The sequence below is a fragment of the Rattus norvegicus genome, chromosome 10 (assembly GCF_021556685.1).
Source record: "Rattus norvegicus strain SHRSP/BbbUtx chromosome 10, alternate assembly SHRSP_T2T, whole genome shotgun sequence".
NCBI classification, from domain to species: domain Eukaryota; kingdom Metazoa; phylum Chordata; class Mammalia; order Rodentia; family Muridae; genus Rattus; species Rattus norvegicus.
In genome coordinates, this window is record NC_141543.1 from 91779409 (window position 1) to 91801835 (window position 22427).

Below are 22427 nucleotides of genomic sequence, written 5' to 3' on the forward strand. Positions count from 1 at the left end.
ACTGAACCCAGGGCCTTGCGTTTCCTAGGCAAGCGCTCTACCACTGAGCTAAATCCCCAACCCCGCACTCAGTGCTCTTAACCACTGAGCCATCTCTCCAGCTCCCTTCCTCCGCCTCTTGAGTCTTCACTGACAACACGAATGTGTTGGTTCACCTTACATTATGTTGCTGAGCTTGGCTTGTGGTGACAATGTTCATAGAGAGAAACTTGCCAAAGAACTTCTCGTGAGGTTCCTGTGGCTTTTTGCTACTTGCTTGGACTCGAACCAGTGTGTGACCCTCTCAGTTTCTTCTGGATTGAACTGCCCTTGCTGATTCAGGTGTGCTGTCTGCCGAGCTGCTGATTTGTGTTTGGTGTTTGCTGGTGGACCGTACCGAGAACAATGAAGATTTCTAAACAGGTCCACTTCCCCCATATCCTAATAACCTTTCTTTTCCACTACCTCTGGTGGGTGGTTGACTAGAGGGGGGGTTGAACCTTATTAAAGTAGGCTGAGAAAAATATATGCCTATAGATGACTAACAGTTAAAATATATGAGCCTATAGGGCCCATTCTTATCTGAACCACCACATTGCCTTTGTGATGATCTCATCACTAAGTTCCTGCCCCACAACCTGCTGTGGCTGAAGGAGGGAAGTGAGATCTGTTGGGTGGGGCTTCCTCATTTCACTGTTTATCCCCAGTGCCTAGGCACATGTTAGTCACTCACTGCCCGCATCACTGGATAAACACTGGAATGGATGTGTCAATAAAGTGATGAGGACACAAGGACCATGTGGGCCCTTGGTACTTCTATACTCAAGAATCAGAGGCAGCAGCATCTCAAATTTGAGGCCACCTGGTGCACATAGAGAGTTCCAGTTCAGCCTGGACTATATACTATACTATTTTAAGAAAGGAAGAAAGGCTCTTTTGTAGAGTTGGGCCAGTTCCAGGGAATCCAACACACCCGGACTTCTTGAACACCTGCACGAAGGTGATACACATAAACTGTGAGCATGGGTTGGGGATTTAGCTCAGTGGTAGAGCGCTTGCCTAGAAAGCGCAAGGTCCTGGGTTCGATCCCCAGCTCCGAAAAAAAAAGAAAAAGAAAGAAAGAAAGAAAAAAAAACCGTGAGCATACACACACATATATAAAAAATATTAAAAACAAAACAAAACAAAAAAGCAAGAAGAGCTAGGCATGGTAGCACACACCTTTCCAGAATTTGGGAGGTAGAAACATGAAGATTTGTTCAAAGCTAATAGATTTAAAAAACAAAAATGCTTGCCTATCATGGACAGAGTTTTGGGGTTGATCCCGAGCACCAACTGAACCATCAGGTTCGGTAAAGTGTGGCTGTAATCCCCGGTAGAGGCAAGAGATCAGGGTTCAAAGTCATCCTTTGGTAGAAATTGGGGGTGGGAAGGCAGTAACTGAAGAAGAAAAATAAGAACAAGAGGAAGGGTCTTCCTGAGTGCATCTCGGTCTAAGCCACCTCTTGGGAGAGCTGGAGACAGGGCTTCCGCAGATATACTGAGCTCCACCCCATGCAGAGCCAGGATAACAGTCACTTCTGCACTGTTCATTTTCCTCCAGTACTGATCAGTCTCCCACTGTAGCCAAGGGTGTATCCTGGAGAAGCTTCCCCACTGGGAGTATAGAGAGAGTCCATCCTCCTTGTCTGACTGTGACTGTCCACTCTAGAGAGCTAAAGTGAAGATCTTCCCAGTTCACTGACAGCAACTCTCCCTCCAGGACACAACGTCGGTGCTCAGGGAACAGTGCTCCTCTCCAGAGTCACCCCGTGTCTACCCTCCCCATCTCCTTGTCTGCCATTACCTTCTTCTCACCAGATACGTCCCATGAAACTATCTTCTCTTTCAGAAGAGCCCGCCTAGCCACTCCCATTCACACAGATAACTTACTCTTGACTTACATATGACGAATTAAACCTTCTCTCAGAAAAACATTATCATTTTTGCTTTTTGTCTCCTTTTCCGAATTCTGTGTTTAGAAATTCTCCGAAGGGTAGGCAGAGGCCATGGTGTCGAGACCAACGTTGCTAATCAACACCTAGTCTTAGAAGTTTAGGGCTCTATATCTAATAAAAAATTTAAAAATAAAAAAGAAGAAGTTTAGGGCTCAGTGAGTAAAAGCACTTGCCTACAATGACTAGCCATCTGCATTCAATCTCCAGAATCTGTGCGGACAGGGAAAACTGATTCCACAATGCTGTCCTCTAAGTGCCACAGATGCTACGCGACAGGCAGCAAGGCACAACCCCATCACACCCACATACTGTAATGGTAAATAAATTATGTTTTAATTTAAAAAACAGGGTAGGGCAGTGGGCTGTTGAGACAGCTCAGCATGTAATGCTGTTTACTACCAGCCCTGATGATCTGAATTCGAACAGTGGAACCCTCAGGAAGGCAGAGAGATCTGACTCCCATGAGTGAGTGAGTGAATGAATGAATGAATGAAAAAAAGAGTTTAAGACAATGTGTCCCCTAAGGATGTTTGGCAGCCATCCTAGATGTTTCTCCTCTCCTTGTTCCTGGGACAAATATCTAAAACAGCTGAAGGGAAGAAAGGTTTGTTTTGGTTCATGGTTTCCAAGGTGTCAGTTCAAGGCCAGTTGAATCCATTGCTTTGGGCCCGAGGTGAGGCAGAATGTTGTGGTAGCAGAAAACACAAGGCAGAAGCTGTTCACCTCAAGGCAGCCAAAAAGAGACCAAGGTGAAGCCAAGGCTGAGGGGACCAGGTGAAGAGAGGTAAGATAATGTATCCTAAAGCTCACCACCACAGATCTACCTCCTCCAGCTAGGCCCCACAATCTGTGGTTTCTAATGTCTCATAAAAGATCACCACCAACACATAAACCTGTGGGGTATGCTTCATCTCCACACTTTTAACATCCTTCCTCAAGGATGCTCACACCACTATGCTGCCTCTTCTTCGGAGCTCCTTGACCCACACATTCCAAGGGTATCAGAACCAAAAGAGTCAGAAATCCAACCACGGAGAGGCAAGGAGATGGCTTGTGGGCAGATGACTCCATGGATAGGAACACTTGAGGTGCTAGCATGAGAGAAGAGTTGGAATCCCCAGCACCCACATTAAAAAGTCAGGTGTGGCCACATGTATCTGTAACTCTAGCATGACTAGGGGGCAGAGACAAGATCAGTGGGGCTTGCTGCAGGCCAGCCTGACTCTAGGTCCAATGAGAGACAGAGCAGAAGAGCCAATGTACCCCTCCAGCCTGGGCACACATACACATGCATGTAAACTACATGCACACACATGCAAAAAACTAAAAAAGAAGGAAGGAAAGGTAAAAAAGAAAAAGAAATCCAACCATCTAAGCTCTTATTTTCCAAAGAATACACTGGAGAAACTGAGGCCGAAGGAAGGGACCTGAGTGCAGAGGGTGGTTTGTGCAACTCTTTCGGAAACTGTCACTACCTGGTAACAATCACAATCCCTAAGACTCCCCAGGTCCACTCCTAGGGTATACATTCTTGAGAATCTCGCACACCCATGTGCCAGGAACCACACTTGTAAAGTTGTCCCTGCAGCACAATTTGATGTGACCCCAACCTAGAAAGAGCCCAGCTATTCTTCTGCAAGGGATGGGTAGATGGGTTATAGCAAGGAAAGTAAATGGCCTGCAGCTTGTGCACACCAACATGGCTGACACTCATGCCGGCCTGGCCGAATGGAGAGCAGAGGACAGTAGAAAACAAGGTTCTGTTTCATCCCCATCAGGAGACGGAGGCAGATGGATTGCCTTGAGTTCCAGGCCCGTCTAGACTACAGAGTGAGATGCTGTCACTATGCACCAGGCTGCACCACAAAAAGAGACATATTTATTAAGTAATACCATTGTATAGGCAATTAATCCACAATACATAAAGTGACAGCCCAAATCAGACATGGCTGAAAGATGAGAATATTTACTTGGGCAAGGAAGGTACACAGTGGATGTTAATTAGCACATGAGAAGATGTTCAATGTCTCTACTCATTAGGAGAAACAAATTAAGAACCAGCAACAGTGGAGCCAAGCATGATGGTACATGCCTGTGATCCCAGTACTCAGGAAATTGAAGCAGAAGGATTGTGCATTCTAAGATACCTTGGGCTCCATAGACAAGTCCTGTTTCAAAAGCCAAATAAATGACAGTCCCCAGGAGCCACCATAGGACGGTGCAGGGTCTGCCCTGACCTAGATTTCCTACAGAAAGACAAGACTTTCCTTTCTTCTCCTCTGCTTCTTCCTTTCCTGCTTTCTTTTTTTTTTTTAAAGGTTATTTCATTTAATGTATATGAGTACACTGTAGCTATCTTCAGAAGAGGCCATCCAATCCCATTACAGTTGGTTGTGAGCCACCATGTGGTTGCTGGGAATTGAACTCTGGAAGAGCAGTCAGTGCTCTAACCACTGAGCCATCTCTGCAGCTCTCTCTCTCTCTCTCTCTCTCTCTCTCTCTCTCTCTCTCTCTCTCTCTCTCTCTCTCTCTCTGGTGTTGTTTGAGACAAGATTTCTCTATGTATCTCTGGGTGTCCTGGAGTTTGCTATGCAAACCAGACTGGCTTCAAACTCACAGAGATTCTCCTGCCTCTGCCTCCCCAGTGCTGGGATTAAAGGCATGCGTCCACGTGCACGCGCGCGCGCGCGCGCGCACACACACACACACACACAGAGAGAGAGAGAGAGAGAGAGAGAGAGAGAGAGAGAGCGCTTCTACCTTTTTCTTTTAGGTTCTGGCAAGAGCCCAAGTATGATACCTCTGGTACTTTGTAAACACCCCCCCCCCCCCCCCGCCTTTTTATTGTGTCTCTAAAGCTCACATCTCTGGCATGCAGCTGTTTTTGTCCACGGTGTGGCTGATCTCCATGCAGGCTGAACTCAAAGGCCATGGCCTTTTCTCTTTTTCTTCTCTGTCTCCCTCTTCCTGGCTGGAGCTCACATTTACAGTTGTCTGCCCTGGGGTTTTTCTTTGAAAGTTAAAAGAAAGAAAGAAACAAACAAACAAAGAAACTAAGAAAGAAACAAAGACAAAACAAAGAAAGGAAGGAAGAAAGGAAAATCTCAACAATAGTGAATGTAATAAGTTACTGACTCCACGGAGAAATGGCTCAGAGATTTGAACCTCCTGAAGGACTGGCGGCTCTTCCAGAGGACGTGGAGTCAATGCCCAGCACTCACATGCAGCTACAACTATCTGTAACTCTAATACAGGGCTGCTGATGCCATTTTTCTGGCTCATGTGGGCACCAGGCATGCAAATGGTGCACAGATGCAAATGCAAACAAAACCCCTATATACTTACAATACAATAGCTTGGTTGACATGTAATTAATGTAAGGCAAACTGCACTTGAGAGCTGGGTTTGGAGATACAGTAATCCCAGCTACTCCGGAGACAGAGGCAGTGGATTGGCCAGCTCAAAGTCTATCTGGGGCAGAGAGAGTTACAAGGCCAGCTTGGGGAAATTTAGCACCTGTTCCAAGAATACAAAGAAAAAGGCTGTCCCCGTATGAAGCCAGGTTGTTAGACTGCTTGCCCAGCATGCCCGAAATCCTGGGTTTGCTCTCTGACTTCACATAAACCTGGTGTGGCAGTACATAGCTGCAATCCCAGCATTCCAAAGGTGGGAACCAGGATGAGAACAAGATCATCTTCAGTTACTCAAGGACTTCAAAAGCAGACATAGAAATATTTCTGGTTTGTGCCTACCACAAATAAAGCCTCTCTCTCTCTCTTTCTCTCTCTCTCTCTCTCTCTCTCTCTCTCTCTCTCTCTCTCTCTCTCAGGGCTGGAGAGACAGCTCAGCAGTTAAGAACACTGGCTGCTCTTCCACAGGATTCAGGTTCAAATCCAAGCACCAACATGGCAGCGCGTACACACACACACACACACACACACACACACACACACACAGAGAGAGAGAGAGAGAGAGAGAGAGAGAGAGAAAGCGCATTTTCAGTAACAAATAGCTTCAGAAGAGAGCAGCTTTACCTTCTCTGGGCTCTTGAAGACTGAAGATTCAAGTGCAGATGTGCTGGGAGACCAGTGGCATCAGATCTCAGATCTCAGGAGGACCAGAGTTGCAGGGAACTGTGAACCACCAGACATGGATGCTGGGAAACAAACACTGATCCAGTATGTGAGTAGCACACACTTTTATTAATCACTGAGCCATCTCCCCGGCCCCCCCAAAGACAGCCATCTTCTAAATCCAACTGTAGATCAGTGTGCAGTTCTAAGAACTGATGTAAAGAACTCTTGTGTAATTTTCTTGTTTGCTCGGTTTTGTTTGCCTTTTGATGTAAAGCCTTGCTGAGTAGCCCTGGCTATCCTTGACCTCCACGCTACCCTCTTTCCCCTTGCCTGGGACTGTCTGTGTACCACCGTACCTGGGTTAGGTATTCCTTTATTGTTTCCCCCAATGATAATCTTGAAGAACTTTTTAAAACTACAACAAAGCAATAAGGGAATTGACACTAATGAAATTCTCTCATTTTACCACATTTTCCCAAGTAATCAGTTATGGTGGTTTGAGACAGAGACTCCCCTATGTTACTTGGGCTGGCCCTCAACTCACTCTGTAACCTATGTTAGCTTTGAACTTGTGACAATCCTCCTGCTTCAGTCTCTCAACTGCTGGAATTATAGATGCTGTGCTCATTTGTGTTGATACATTTGCCAATAAGGACGCCTTTTTTAAAGACTAAAAATGGTTTGCTTTGCTCCTACTGTGTGCCATTCAGCTGGATTCTGTTCTGTTTCTGTTTTTGTATTTGAGACTCACTTTGTAGCCAGGGCTGAACTGGATCTTCTTATGGAGACCAGGCTGGTGATTCTGGGCTGGAGAGATGCTCAGGTGTTAAGAGCACTGGCTACTCTTGCAGAAGACCCAGGTTTGACTTCCAGCACCCAACTGGTGGCTCAAAATCGTATGTAACTCCCATTCCAGGGGTCTGATACCCTCTTCTGACCTCCATAGGCACCAAGCATGCATACAGTATACATACACGCATAGATGCAGCCGAAACACTCACATATAAAATAAAACGAGTAAATCTAAAAAACAAACAAAACAAAACAACAACAAAAACCCACCAGCAAATTAAAAAAACAAAGGACAAAGTTCTGGATTAAGTCACAATCACTTTGGGGACTAGACCTTTTTAAAAAAAAAAAAGTATAGTTGAGGCAGTTAATTGAACTAGCTATTCAAGGCATTATGGGAACTTGGGGGGTACTACTTTTTTTTTTAACGTGTGTGAACATGTGTGTGCGCTTGTGCACATGTGAGTGTGGATGCCATTGGATACCTTAGGAATGCACGGGTTTCTGTTTCTCCAGGGACCGCTAATACAACTGGGCTATCTCCGAATCGACAGAGAATGATGTCAGGCTAGACCTTAGTTTAGACTTGCTGGTTAGCACGTGCTCAATAAATATGTGAAATTGAAAGCTAAACCCAACACACTTTCTATTGTGTTCTCATGAAAATCCTCATGTCCTCGGGGACTCTATTATTTTCATGTCCGTTTGGCAGGTAGAACGTGTACTTTTCAGTTCCCTAATGTGCTTGGTCAAGGATCACGCAGCTAGGAAGTGACAAGAGAGAAGGCTGCCCAAGCCCTCTGACTCCAAGTCCAAAATTCTCTCTCCTTTCTGATGGGACCTGGAGCGCTTAAGCCTTAATCCTACTTGGAATTTTGCCTCCAATACTCATTTTCTTGGCTTGCTTTGTCCGAGAGGCTTTCCACGTGGCAACTGGAGGTGGGGAGAAGCAACCCACAAGCAACAGCGATCACTCTGGAGCGCCACCGCCCTGCAGCCGCTGGCCACGCGCTCAGCACTTGTCTGACCGGTGTGTGCAGCGTGGCGACTTAAGCGCATGAGCACACTGGGCAGGCTCACTCGGGTTCCTAACACCGCCAAGGGAGGGGAGGGACCGGAAGTCAGACTATCTCTCTGGGTTGCTAAGAGACCCGGCTGCCACAAACCAAGCCAGTGATTCTCCAGCTTCTTACCCTTTCTGGATCTGCTTCAAAATTTCCAAAAGCAGGATGACCATGTCCGATGGCGAAGCTGATAACTTGCGAAGCACCTTTCCCTCTTACATGGCAGAGGGCGAGAGGCTTTATCTGTGCGGGGAGTTCTCTAAGGCGATTCAAAGTTTTTCCAACGTGAGTTGCACCTTGAACCTATCACTGCTTCCCCTTCCTCTTTCCCCTCCTCCCTTTCCCCCTTCTCCCCGCCCTACCTCTTCTTTCCCTTCTCCTCCCTCCTCTTCCCTCTTCTTTTTTCTCTTCTTTCTTCTCTCTCCCGCCTCCCGGCCTCCACTCCTCTTTTGAGATAGACACTTGTTCTGTAGACCAGCGTGATCTTGAACTTACAACAGTCTCCTCAGAGATGACTTCGGATGTGTGCCCTCATTCCCAACTTCCGTTTTGGAAGGAAGCAGCCCTCCTTATGTACTCTGGAAGTCAACTCCCCGCCTTGCAGAACCCCACTCCCACCACCATTTTGTTGCTGATGAAAGATTTGTTTGTATGTTTGTCTACCACATGCATGCCTGGTACTTTTGGAAGCCAGAAGAGGGAAATGGATCCCTTGGAACTGGAGTTACAGGCTGTTAGGTGGCACCAAGTGGGTGCTGGCATCCATACTTGGGTCTTCTGCAAGAGTAGTAAGTGCTGTTAACCAATGAACAGTCTCTAGAGCTCTCCCCACCCCCACTTCACCACTTAAAGAAAAGTATTTGTATGTGACGGGTGTCTTACTGCATGCACTGAGTGCATACTTTGCCCTTAGAGTACAGAAGGGGACATCAGAACTTCTAGAACCGGAGTCACCGAGGGGTGTGAGCCTCCCTGTGGGTGCTGGGATTTGAATCTTGAGTCCTCTGGAAGACCTGCTAAAACACCTCCAGGCCTACCCCATTACCATTTTTTCATCACCAGCAGTGCTGAGCTCCATTTTGTGTCGTCCTCCTGGTTCCCTTGATGCACCACTGTCACAGATAAGCCCTGGCTTCTGTCATTTTTCTCCTGTTTCTCACTAACGTCTGCCAGTTGGTGACATAAACAGCGAGCAGCCATTACCTTTCCTTAAATGTTTCGTGATTACCTTTCTCTCTCTTTTTTTTTTGGAGCTTTTTTTTTGGGACCGAACCCAGGGCCTTGCGGTTGCTAGTCAAGCGCTCTACCACTGAGCTAAATCCCCAACCGATTACCTTTCTCTTGATGAACTCAGTCCCCCATCATTAGCCATAGATCGCCTGAGAGGCTAAATGTAGAAGTCTCTGGCACAGGCTTGCCCTATAAGAAAGTGGTCAGTGAAATTAGCATATTGTGATAACCTTATTGAAAATTACACCATTGCACCCTGAAGGGATTGGGAATTGTTTTAGGATACCAGACTCACTGCTCTAAGCACAGTGCATGTCTGTCTGGGGTTGGGGGCGGGGGAGAGGGGTTCCACTGTTGCTTCATTTCATAGATGGGGAAGTGGATATAGAAGTTAGGTAACATGCCCAAGGTCACTGCCCTGAACTAGTGGGTGGTGGAGGAAGATTCCTCTGAGCCAAGCACTCAGACTCCAGTTGCCTGAGGTGCCTTCCTCCATACTGCAAAGCGTTCTGATAACCTTTTCCTTTGAAGGGTTGGAGACAGCGTTTCGTTGGGTAGAATGTTTGCCTAGTATGCATGAAGCCCTGGTTTGATCTTGTTTAAAACTTGAGTGTGCTGTCCCACACTTTCAGTCCCAGCAGCTGGCAGGTAGAGATAGGAGGAACAGAGATTCGAGATCATCTTTGGCTACTTAGCAAGGTCAGAGCCAGCGTGGGATACTAGAGATTCTGCCTCCCAAACAAATTCACCATTTCCTGTGCTAGAAACCGTGTTTTTCTTTTGTGGTGCGGGGCTCCCACCCTCCACATGCTTGTCAATGCTCTTCTACTGAGTAACGTGAGGAGCCCATAGACTACTTCCTTCTGTCTGCCTACCTGCCCCCCCTCTCTTTCTCTCTCTCTCTCTCTCTCTCCCCTCCCTCCCTCCTTCCCTTCCTTCCTTCCTTCCTTTTTCAAGACAGGATTTCTCTGTATAGCCCTACCCATCCTGGAATTTGCTCTGTCTACCAGCTTACCTCAAACTCAGAGACACCTGCTTGCCTCTGCCTCCTTAGTGCACACCTTGTACCACCACACCCAGCTCTACTTATTTCAAATGGCACAGCTGCATGCCATGGTGGTACTTGTAATCCCAATATTCAGGGTGCCGAGACAAGAGGATTTTGAGTTTGGGGCCAGCCTGGGCTACATAGTGAGTTCAAGACAAACCTGAGCTAAACTGGCAAAACTGTTTCAAAAGAACCAAATTAAAGTTAACGGTTAAATGGAGTGTCAATCCACAAACCAATCCCAAGACTTCCCTAAAGTTGAGCTTCTCTGCCATTCCCCAATATTCCACCTCTTTCCCTAGTCACAGCCTCCAAGAGAAATGACTGCCCAGTGGGCAGATGGAGTTAGGAGCCCTACTGCTTCAAATTCCCCTCTCTCCTGAAGCTACCTGGTCCTGGAGCAGCTGAGACAGAAAATGAAGACAGCCCTAAGGCCAGGTTAGAAGTCCTCCCATTCTAGGAAAGATAGCAGCTTCTTCCTCTTCCTAGAAAAGCAGGAAGGTCTTTGAGAACACAAACAGTCTGATGCCTAGGGGATACCTATCCCACGCCTGCCTTTCCTAGCACCAGTTTCTAGTACACAGCTGCCTTCCCACCAGGACAGACATTAACCACAACTGTAACGATCTCAGTCAGATGCGACAGGACATAGCTGCATGTGATGACTCTGCCTGTATTCCTAATACTTGATGAGGCCAAGGCAAGAAGATCAGGAGTGTAGGGGCAGCCTCAGCTACATAGAGTTTGATGCCATCATGGATTGTATGAGGCCCTGTCTCAAGAAATAAACAGACCGGGCTGGCAAAGGTGGCTCAGGAGATAAAGGCACTTTTGGCCAAGTCTGGTGAGCTGAATTTGATGGCAATACCCACAGAGTGGGAGGAAACCAAGTCTTAATGTATCTACACTTTTAAAAAGAAAGATTTATTTATTTATTCATTTATTGATTATAAGTACACTGTCACTGTCTTCAGACACACCAGAAGAGGGCATCAGATCCCATTACAGATGATTGTGAGCCACCATGTGGTGGCTGGGAATTGAACTTGGGACCTGGAAGAGCAGTCAGAGCTCTAACCACTGAGCCATCTCTCCAGGAAGCCAAGTCTTTTTTTTTCTTTCAACGTGGAAAGGTTTAATGCGAGAAGAAGAGGAGAAGAGGAGAGGAGTAAAAGCTGGCCATGAGCACATGGAAGGAAGGGGGGAGGGAAACGGGGAGAGAAGGGACAAGGGGGAAGAGTGGAAGAGCAAGAAGCAAAAGAAGAGAGAAGAGAACAAGAAGGAAGCCAAGTGGGGATTTAGCTCAGTGGTAGAGCGCTTGCCTAGCAAGCACAAGGCCCTGGGTTCGGTCCCCAGCTCCGAAAAAAAGAAAAGGAAAAAAAAAAAAAAAAACAAAGAAGGAAGCCAAGTCTTATAGGTTGTTCTCTGAGCTCTACATGCACACTGTTGCATGCATAGAACCACACGGGCAAACACGTATATACAATTCATTTTTTTAAAAAAGAGAAAAGAAAAAAAAAAAAGACAGCAGGACACAGGGAATCAGGGAAGTGGCCATCCTTACACTAGGGCTTCCAGGTGGCTTCTGTCTTTCTCACATCTGTATCTTAGTTCCCCAAAAATAGCGATAATTCTCAGTTTATGACATAAAAAGGAGGAGGAGGAAGAGGAGGAGGAGAAGAAGGCGGCTCAAGCCAGGTGTGACAGCATACATCTACAATCCCAACTACTTCAAAGACCGCAGAAATAAGAGGAGGCCTGGGTATGGGGGTACAGCCTGTAATCCCAGCATCCACAAGGTAGAATCAGGAGCAGGGCAGAGTACTTGAGACCAACCTGGTCTATCTACAGAGGTAGTCAAGGCTACGGTTTGAAATGATCTCTCCAAACCAAACCAAACAACGGTGAAATTCCAACAAACCAGAAAGACGGAGAGGGAAGGAGAGCAAGAGAAGGCTTGGGCTAGGTATAACTCAAAGGCAGAGAACGTGCTCCAACACCCATGAAGCCTTGTGCACAAAGGCTAGGGGATGAGTAACGAGTTTCAGATGGTCCTAAAAGCTATTCCGTTTGCATTAGCCTTTGACATTCACATTGCAAATGTATGCAGCCAACCGAGGCTTGCTGAACTTGGTATACACAAAACATCTTGAAGCTGTACTGTGGGAATGAACTAGGAGGATCTGGCAGAAAGTCGCAGATCCTCAGCGTACGACTTTTTTTTTTTTTTTTCTTCTCTTTTTCGGAGCTGGGGATCGAACCCAGGGCCTTGCACTTGCTAGGCAAGTGCTCTACCACTGAGCTAAATCCCCAACCCCACGACTTTTTTTTTTAAATTGTAATTAATTTTTATTCATACAAGTACACTGTAGCTGTCTTCAGACACACCAGAAGAGGGCATCGGATCCCCTTACAGATGGTGGTGAGCCACCATGTGGTTGCTGGGAATTGAACTCATGACCTCTGGAAGAGCAGTCAGTGCTCTTAACCGCTGAGCCATCTCTCCAGCCCCCTCATTGTACGTCTTAACCAGTGGCTTCCTCAGTAGCCGAGACAGAGCCTTCTCTGAGATCCGCCACAGACAGACAGAGATGGTCATGTTCACTGAGCCAATATAGGTTGGGCTGTTGGCATCTGATGAGACTCAGAGGCAGGAGTCAGAGTACTGACCTGGAGGGTTCCCCCACCCCACCCCACCCCCAGCAACAGCAGTAGGTGCAGGCCACCCTTCCAGGTTGGGCTCCTGCTGTGCTCTTCCTGGCATCTGCCCATCCCTTTGGCAGGCCCTTCACCTTCAAAGCGGGGACAAGAACTGCCTGGTTGCCCGCTCCAAGTGCTACCTGAAGATGGGAGACTTAGAGAAGTCCTTGGAAGATGCTGAGGCCTCACTTCAGAATGACCCGACTTTCTGCAAGGTGACTGCCGGACGGACGGGAGGGCTCGGTCTTGCTTTCGACATTTCCACTATAGCAGGCTCTGGTTACTTATAGTTGAAGAACCAGCCGGGTCACTTGCCTTCCTATGCCCTTTCCTCTCCAGTGATTGCCTGGCTTTCGTATGCCAACCTTGACCTCCAACCGGGGACCCTTCCGTTCTACCATACAAGTCGTCTAAGGCCTTGTCTCTCCATCTGGATCTGACTGTCTTTCATTCCAGGGGATCTTACAGAAGGCAGAGACGCTGTACACCATGGGAGACTTTGAGTTTGCCCTGGTGTTCTACCATCGAGGCTACAAACTGAGACCCGATCGGGAATTCAAAGTTGGAATTCAGAAAGCCCAGGAAGCCATCAACAACTCGGTGGGAAGTGAGTGAGCACTGGGGCTCTGCCTTTATCCAGGAAGGCTTGGGAAGAAGTGTCAAGGGTGCAGAGTGCAAGCAGCTACCACGGGGGAGTCTCACACTGAGACATGGCTGCTGCTGAGGTCCCAGGTTAAATCCCGTCTGAGGAGTGGCCTTCTAGCCATGCTAGGCGGGCTGCTTTGAAGCTGTCCTTTCTGAAGTTATACACAGACTAGAGTTGGGTTTTTAGTCCCGCCTTTCTGAGGCTGGCTCCTCCCTCATCGTACAAGTACCAAGGGCTAGTTTTATCCATCCGTTCCACAGCAGAGGGAAGAGGGAGGTGAATGAGAACTTGTCCCTGTGGGTAGCAGTGTGGAAATAGCATGTAACAGGGTCTCTCCTTCATCCCAGATTTCTCTGTATTTGGAAATCTGGCTGCTGTGGCCTCGGGCTAGTGGGGGCCATCTAGTGTCTAGGACAGTGTTTCACCAAACACCCTGCACCATTCCTGTATTAGGGTGGCTCGAGGCCAGCTTTGCCAAGGCCTCCGCCATCTCCTTGCCAAAGGCAGCCATTTCCACATAAAAAGTGTGTGATCGGTCATACCCGAGAGGCTGACCCTGCTCAGTTCCGGCCTCTGTCCTGCAGGCCCTTCTTCAATTAAGCTGGAGAACAAAGGAGACCTCTCCTTCTTAAGCAAGCAAGCTGAGGTAAGGCGCCTGGTTCTGAGGCCACTTGTACGTACCTTCAAAACCCTACTAACTTCTCACTGGCAGCATTCCACTCCTGACCATCATGGGCCACCGTGAGATTCTGCCACACCTCCAGAGACATCTTGGGAATCCAGCTGTACCCAACCAACCATATTTCATGGTTCTCAGCCCACGGAAGGCCTCGTAGGAGCAGAACTTCAGAGTCTAAGACCCTCCATCCACGCACTGTGTACTCTGAGCTCCTTACTGAGGCTCCCCTGAGTGTTCCTCCGTTTTCCAGAGTAAGAAAGCCCAACAGAAGCATCCACCTGTGAAGCACCTCCTATCCAGCACCAAGCACGAAATCAAGCGGAAGGGCTCGCTCAAGAGCGAGAAGACCATCCGGCAGCTGCTCGGGGAGCTGTACGTGGACAAGGAGTATCTGGAGAAGCTTCTTCTGGATGAAGGTTTCAGACCCGTTGTTGCCGGCAGGGCTGGGTGGGGCAGCGGAAATCCCAGGTGGGAGCTTAAGGGACAGATCGTCTCAGAATGCAGTCAACCCAGACCTATAGAGAGGTTCGATAGCGTCCTCACCCGAGCGAGAACACGGGAGGAGGTCAGGCAATGCGCTTTTGCTCATATCTGAACCCAAGAAATGCACTCTCAGGGTCCCCACTTTTAGTACGTGGGCTCCTTTGTCAACCTCTACGTCACTGTGATGGAACACCTTGTAAGAAGGAAAGAGGCCCCGTCTGATATAGTGGCCCATACCTTTCATCCCACCAGAGACAGAGGCAGAAAGGCAGGTGGGTCTCTGGGAGCTTGAGGCCAGCCTGGTCAAGGTAAGTAAGTTCCAAGACAGCCAGAAAGCTATTGTTTCATGGCCCGCTGGTGAGGCAGAACATTGTAGCGGGGCACACCCAGTAGACTAGAGGTGGCCTGGAAGTAACACAAAGAGGAAGGGGCAGAGATTCCAATACCCCAAAGGCATGCCCTAGACATTGTAATTTCCTGACAATCGGTTCCTCTTCCCAAAGATTCTTCCACAATATCCCAGTAGTACACTGGCTAGGACCCAAGCCTTAACACATGAGGCCATTAAGGGAAGGACATTCAAGAGGCAAATCACAACCATCGCTGCAGTCTGTACATTGTAAAAGAACCTGACGTACAGGTGGTAGGACCTGAGCATGTCGGTACTACATGTTCTGAAACCTCATCTGGCCCATCCCTCCTTTCACAGACAAGGAAAGAGAATTCACTGAATGTCCCAGGTGACAAGCAAGTCAGCGGTGGCGTCACCGATAGAATCCAGTCCAACACACTCCCCGTCACACTGTGCTAACAGAACACTTAGGCCTCCCACTAACCTGGCATGGGGATATTGCTCTGAACTGATAAGCCAGAGCAGGGGACCCCCCTGGAAACAAATACCCTCTCTCCAGAGCTGGTTTCCTAAGGTGGACTGCAGGGTTCTCTTTACACAACTTTACTGCTGGCACATCTCCTTGGTAACAAGCCTGAAGGCTTCCTGCTCTCTAGAGGGCCTGCCATGGAGGGCAGGAGCGGCCTGAGCATTATCCCAAGTGGCCTTGCATCATAGCAATTGGCCCTAAGCTCTGGCCACAGAGTAGCCAGGATGAAGGCACACCCTTACAGCTCCCAGCATGCACCAGCTTACCTGGCACTTGGATGCTTGATGAGGACTGGCAGCGTGGACCAGAGTTTACACTCAGACTCTTCTTTCCAACTCACCCCATTCCCTAAGGACACAGCTTAAAAGGAAGGACCCTTGATTACAGACTTCTCAGAAAGGTATCCAAGTGACCCTTCTTGTCCCTCCTCTTTCGCCACAAAACAGCTTGTACTAAGAACGTCCCCCTGGCTTTCCATCACCACCCACACACTCCCCATGTCCTCACTGCTGGGGCAACTGCAGGCAGGGGTCCTCACAGGGCCCTACGGCAGGGGCTCCAACCTTAGAATGGGTGACTCCCCAACATGTGTGATCTCCTTGATGCTTCTCCACAGATCTCATCAAAGGCACCATCAAGAGTGGCCTGACTGTGGAGGAACTCATCATGACTGGAATCAACTACCTGGACACCCGCAGCAATTTCTGGAGGCAGCAGAAACCCATCTACGCCAGGGAGAGAGACCGGAAGCTGATGCAAGAGAAATGGCTGCGGGACCGGAAACGCAGCCCCTCGCAGACAGCCCACTATATCCTCAAGAGCCTAGAGGACATTGACATGTGTGGGTAGTATTCTCGGGGGTGGAGGATGGGGAGAGGCAACATGACAGCCCGAGCCTCGGCCTCTGCTGACCCGTGGATGTAAATTATTGTCTGGGAGGAGTCAGCCCAAGGACGCGGAGTTGACCTCCGTGTCAACTCCTTCTCTTCTCAGTGTTGACCAGTGGCAGTGCTGAAGGGAGCCTACAAAAAGCTGAGAAAGTACTTAAGAAGGTCCTGGAATGGAACCAAGACGAGGTACCCAACAAGGATGAACTGGTCGGGAACTTGTACAGCTGCATAGGCAACGCCCAGATCGAGCTGGGGCAGATGGTGGCTGCCCTGCAGAGCCACAGAAAGGACCTGGAGATCGCCAAGGAACAGTGAGTGCTCTGCGGTGACCAAGGCCCCCAGGCCTCTGAGAGCCTTTGCCAGGGCTGCTCGTAGGTCATTCCTGCTTTCTGTCCCACAGGGCAGGCCTGAGGGAGAGTCCAGTGGAAGTAGAGGTTGAATACTCAGGATGGAGGGTAGAAAACAAACCTAGGCTGTTAGCTTTCTTTTTGGTCACACACAGGAGCATAATGGCTAAAAAATTCCAGTGGGCTCCCAGTGGTTTGACTCTTGGTGTTTAATTTTTGTATCGGGCCATAGGCATACCAGATATTTCTGGCATTACGAACATAGAAATGTCCAGATATAGGTTTAGCTATCTGGCAAAAAAAAAAAAAAAAACAAAAAAAAAAAAACCAAAAAAACAAAAAAAGTGGCATAGCCATTAAATTGCAGTTGTGCTCTGTTAAAAAGTACAGATGAGGATGCCAGGACAGGGGTGTTGGTGCAGCGCGCTGGCGGTGTGGGAAGGCCTGAGGCTGGAGGAAGCTTCAGGCTGCAGTGAGAAAGGGGCCAAGAGGAAGCTGGACAAAGTCGATCAAAGCTAAAGGAGATATGGGGTGACCCAGAGGTAAGGTCTAGGGTTCAGTAGATCCAACTGGGCTGTGGGACCTTAGGTGCGTCACGTCACCGCCCAGCCTCAGTGCCTTCACTCAGTCGACTGTGCTCGCTGCACCTGCCCCGTGTGGACGGGAGGATGGATGGAAAAGATACAGGCCTAGAACTGAGACATCATGGGGTGGGAATGTAGCTCAGTGGGAGGGCAGTTGCCTAGCAGGTTCAAGGCTGGGCTCAGTCACTTCCAGTTCACAAACAGACACACACAGACACATAGCGTAGTACCATACGCATTCATAGACACACTCATCTCACACACACACACATACACACACACACAGATGCCACACACACATACATACACATACATACACATACACCACACACACAGACATACCATCCACACATACAGACACACAGATATATACCATCCACACATACAGACACACACAGATATATACCATACACACACACACACACACACACACGCACGCACACACCCACACACAGAGGCATACCACACACATACCACACACACACTCACACATACTACATACCATACACACACTCAGACACACATACCACACACACACTCACACCATACTACGTACCATACACATACTCAGACACACATACCACACAGAGAGACAGAATGTACCATACACACGCACAGATACACACCACACCACAGACATACTGTATACACTCACAGACACACCAAACACACACACACACACCAAACACACACACACACACACACACACACACACACACACACACACACACGAGGAAAGCAGACTCAAGACCGTACCTAATATTCATCTAACAGTGATAGCCAGTCTTCCTAAAATGAGCTGTTCTCAACTTAAAAACTTCCTGACAAGGAATCCATCACTTTTAGGGGATCCTGTTTTGTTTTGTTTTTAACTTATTATATATTTGTTCGTACATTTATTCGTTGTACGCATGTGCACATGTGGATGCCAGAGCATTCGTGTGATCAGAGGAACAGTTGTGGGAGTCACTCCTACCACGAGGGTCCCAAGATCAAACTTAGGCCTTGAGGTTTGGCGGCAAGCGCCCTCACCCACTGAACCATCTCCCCGGCCCTGGGCATCCTGAGTCTAAGTCCTTTGGAGTCCCTCTTGGCTACAGTGTCCCCTCACCCACAGTTCTGAACTCTTCTCAGGCTCCTGCCAACTTGGGTGTTGTTCAGTTGGCAGTGGATTGTTGGCACTAACGTCTTCTCTCTACTGCCACCAAGTGGGGACCATGCTTCTCCACACGAACCCTTTGGGGAGATACTTCCTTTTCAGACTCTACCACCCACTTTCACTTAGTGCCTCAGCCCTCAGCCACAGCTGCTGCTTTCCCTGTCTGTCTGTCCATCTGTCCATCTGTCCATCTGTCTGCCTCTCACTCTCACTGCTCCCAGAGATCTTCAAAGCCACACTACCCTTTGTCAGCTCTCCTTCCTGCTGACCAACAGGGAAATCCCCAGCCTCCACCAACACTCCCAGAAATGGGCTCTTCCCAAGACTCAAGGCTTCCCAAGATAACAGGCCATGGCTTTCTGGGCATAACCCCTGGTTGCCTGCAGTGCCACTCACAGCCTTGTGCACACTGGCTCCAGCCCTCTCCTCACTTAGCCACCATACCCTCAATGCCATCCGTTCCTGGGTTAAGGAGGGAGATTGAGTTATCAGCCACTAGAACGGAGCAAGGGGGTTGGGATGGACCTAGAACTGGAGACAGGCACGCCCTCTATCGCTCAGAGCTGTGTGGATTTTAAGTTGCTCTTCTCCTCAGTCACCTGTACTGAAGGCCTAATAATACCACGTGGCAGGGATCATGAGGGTTAAATGAAACGTGCGCACTCTGAGTGTCTTGATCACAGCACGTGGGACGAAAAGGTAGATGGGTCCCTGTGAGTTCTAGGCCAGTCAGGACTACATAGTCCGACTCCGTCTCAAAAAAAAAATGTATCAATAGCAACCATCTCCCAGAGATCATTTTACTTCTCACACAAGCCCAGCCCTATTGTTCAACAGATTCCAGGGCCTTTCTCTTTGAACTTCCTGTAAGCAATCTCTCTCACACGTGACCAGTCCCAGTCTGCCCCTTACATCTGTCCCACACAGCTTGCTCCAGGAGCCCCTGAGCCTTAGACAGCCACTCCCTGGAGGAAACCCAGGAGGCTTCTGGATACCTCCCTCCCTCTGTCCTGCTCATGCCCTGGCCACCCACTCTGGGAGGATCCCAGCTTTATGCTACTTTTGCTTCCTACAACAGGGTGTCCCTTACCCCAGGGCTTGCTCTATCAAGCCACTCCCACTCATCATCAGACCCCGAAGTCAGGGTCTCACTGGAGGAAAGCCCTTGACACTGAGTGGGGGTTAGAGGTGGAGGAAGGGGTCCAGAAATCCCACCCCGTTCCTCCCCGTCCACCTGTATCCGATCGGTCGGTCCTCTTAGACATTGGGCCTTGGGAAGAGAGTCACTCTCTTGTTGCCAGTTCTTGCCACTTAACTAGAGTGTTACATCTGGGTACAGCATTCTAGACAACCTTCCTTCCTTTTTTTATTTTTGTGTGTGTTTTGAGACCTGATTTCACTGTGTAGCCCCAGGCTGGCCTCTTAACTCCTGGTCCTCCTACCTCTCTCTCCCAGGAGCTAGGATCACAGGAACTTGGCCTGGCTAGTTCCTGCCTTTTCAGCATCTGCAAACAGGGCCTTAGCTGGAAACTCTAGTCTAAGTGAGTTCTACACACCCCTCCCCAGTTCTTTTCCCCCACTTAGAGACTAGCCAATGACGTGTTCAAGAGGCTCTAAGTACTCCAGCACTCATTTATCTCTTGGGTGGATGTAGATTTGATTGATGTGCCTTCCTGTTGCCGGTAACTTCTTGTTTTAATCGACATAGGATTTAAGTAGCCCAGGCTGGCTTGAATTCGCTACATAGCCGAGGATGACTGTGAACTCCTCGACCTCCTGGCTCCACCTCCCTAATAGGTGTGCATGCACCACATGCCAGGTGTGCACAAGCATGTTCGAAACTCCTTAAGTTCCTGGCTGTTGGAATTATAGACGTGCACCCTCGTGCCAAGCGTATGTGGTGGTTGGGGATCAAACACAGCGCTTTGTGTGTCTCCCCAGCATTAGGCCTCATGAATGCTAGGCAAGAACTCTAACACTGAGCTACATATTCAGCCTTCAGTCTCTTTTTTTAAGTCTTTTTTTTAAAAGACTTATTTATTTCTTTTATATGTGAGTACACTGTATTGGTCTTCAGACACACCAGAAGAGGGCATCAGATCCCATTACAGATGGTTGTGAGCCACCATGTAGTTGCTGGGAATTGAACTCAGGACCCCTGGAAGAGCAGTCAGTGCTCTTAACCACTGAGCCATCTCTCCAGCCCTGTTTTTTTTTTTTTTTTTTGTTTTTTTGTTTTTTTTTTTAAACAAGATCTCACTATGTAATCCCTGGCTTGCCTAGAACTCACTGTACAGACCAATCTAGCTTCAAACCCACAGAAATCTATCTGCATCTGCCTCTGGAGTTCTGGGATTAAAGACATAAGGGCGGGGCTGGAGAAATAGCTCAGTGGTTAAGAACACCAACTGTTTTTCCAGAGGTCCTGAGTTCAATTCCCAGCAACCACATGGTGGCTCACAACCGTCTATAATGGGATCTATGCCCTCTTCTGGTGTGTACAGACAGTGTACTCACATACATTTTAAAAAAAAAGACAATAAAAGACATAAGGGTGTATACCACCACTCTTGACAGCCCTCTTATTAATATTATGAATAAATTAAGCCACAGGATTTACCTGTCACACAACAGGAGATTACTCACTCTCTCTTTTAACATTTTAGAAGTCTCAGGGATCCAACCCAGGGCCTGAGATACACTAGGCAGGCTCTACCACTGGACCATCCGCCCTAGCCCCAGGGGAGTCTGCTCAGGAAGGGAAAACCTGTCTTAGGCAGACTGAGAGTAGCTGATGAGAACTGTGGCTGAGGGTTCGTAGAGACACGGGCAGGGACACTACCAGAGGGGACACAGGACTGGAGGTTGGATTGGACATAGGGAGGACCATTCTTGGCAGAGACAAGGGAATATGGAGGATTTGGAAATCTGCAGATGTTATGCCAGTCTAGGGACCAAGGCTATGGGCAGCTGACGCCCTATAAGGGAGTTTGGCTTTACAGGAAGTTCTGCCACCCTGGGTTTGATTCGAAACTGTGAAAGTCTCTCACCGCACCTCCTACCCATTTCCCTGGGACCTCATGGAGTGTGTTCTCGTTTATGACACGCTCGTGTACTTAGACACATACAGAGGCTTTTCAAAACAAGGATTCATTTCAACGTTTTTAAATGAAAGAAACCCGATAGTCTCCTATGCCAGGGGATCTTACAGAAGGCCAAGACGCTGTACACCATGGGAGACTTTGAGTTTGCCCTGGTGTTCTACCATCGAGGCTACAAACTGAGACCCGATTGGGAATTCAAAGTTGGAATTCAGAAAGCCCAGGAAGCCATCAACAACTCGGTGGGAAGTGAGTGAGCACAGGGCTCTGCCTTTATCCAGGAAAGCTTAGGAAGAAGTGTCAAGGGTGCAGCGTGCAAGCAGCTACACGGGGGAGTCTCACACTGAGACATGGCTGCTGCCGAGATCCCAGGTTAAATGCCATCTGAGGAGTGGCCTTCTAGCCATGCTAGGCGGGCTGCTTTGAAGTACTGTGATCTAAAGTCATAGGCTAGAGTGGGGTCTAATCTCCAGTGCAAACAGACAACCAAAGGGTCGTCATATTCTTTTGTTTTGTTTGGTTTTGTTTTGTTTTTGAGACAGTGTCTCATGTAGCTCAGGCTAACCTCAAACTCATAATGTAGCCAAAGCTATCCTTGAGCTCCTCCTTATCCTACTATCTCAGCCTCATGAATGCTAGCTGAGCCACTATGCCGAGCTGTTTTTGTTTTAAAATGACAGTCTAACTATATAGCCCAGGCAGGCCTCAAACTCCTGGCTCAAGTGATTCTTCTGCTGCAGCCTACTGGGTAGGTGGGAACTTCCGCCGTGT

The 22427-nt window shown here is 48.4% G+C and overlaps 1 protein-coding gene across 3 annotated transcripts in view; it reads left to right on the forward strand.

The window, feature by feature from the left end:
* Window positions 1-7958: 7958 nt before the first annotated feature.
* Odad4 (outer dynein arm docking complex subunit 4) overlaps window positions 7959-22427 on the forward strand; it is a 28598-nt gene continuing 14129 nt past the window's right edge. Inside the window, exons 1-7 of one of the 3 annotated variants that reach the window (NM_001107049.1) lie at window positions 7959-8193; window positions 12970-13101; window positions 13343-13493; window positions 14117-14178; window positions 14462-14627; window positions 16192-16416; window positions 16569-16776. In NM_001107049.1, coding sequence (NP_001100519.1) covers window positions 8074-8193; window positions 12970-13101; window positions 13343-13493; window positions 14117-14178; window positions 14462-14627; window positions 16192-16416; window positions 16569-16776 — 1064 coding nt within the window. In that variant the 5' untranslated portion in view covers window positions 7959-8073. Of the gene's footprint in view, window positions 8194-12969; window positions 13102-13342; window positions 13494-14116; window positions 14179-14461; window positions 15976-16191; window positions 16417-16568; window positions 16777-22427 lie in introns of all 3 variants that reach the window. The other 2 variants (XM_087572218.1, XM_087572219.1) reach the window with 2 other exon arrangements.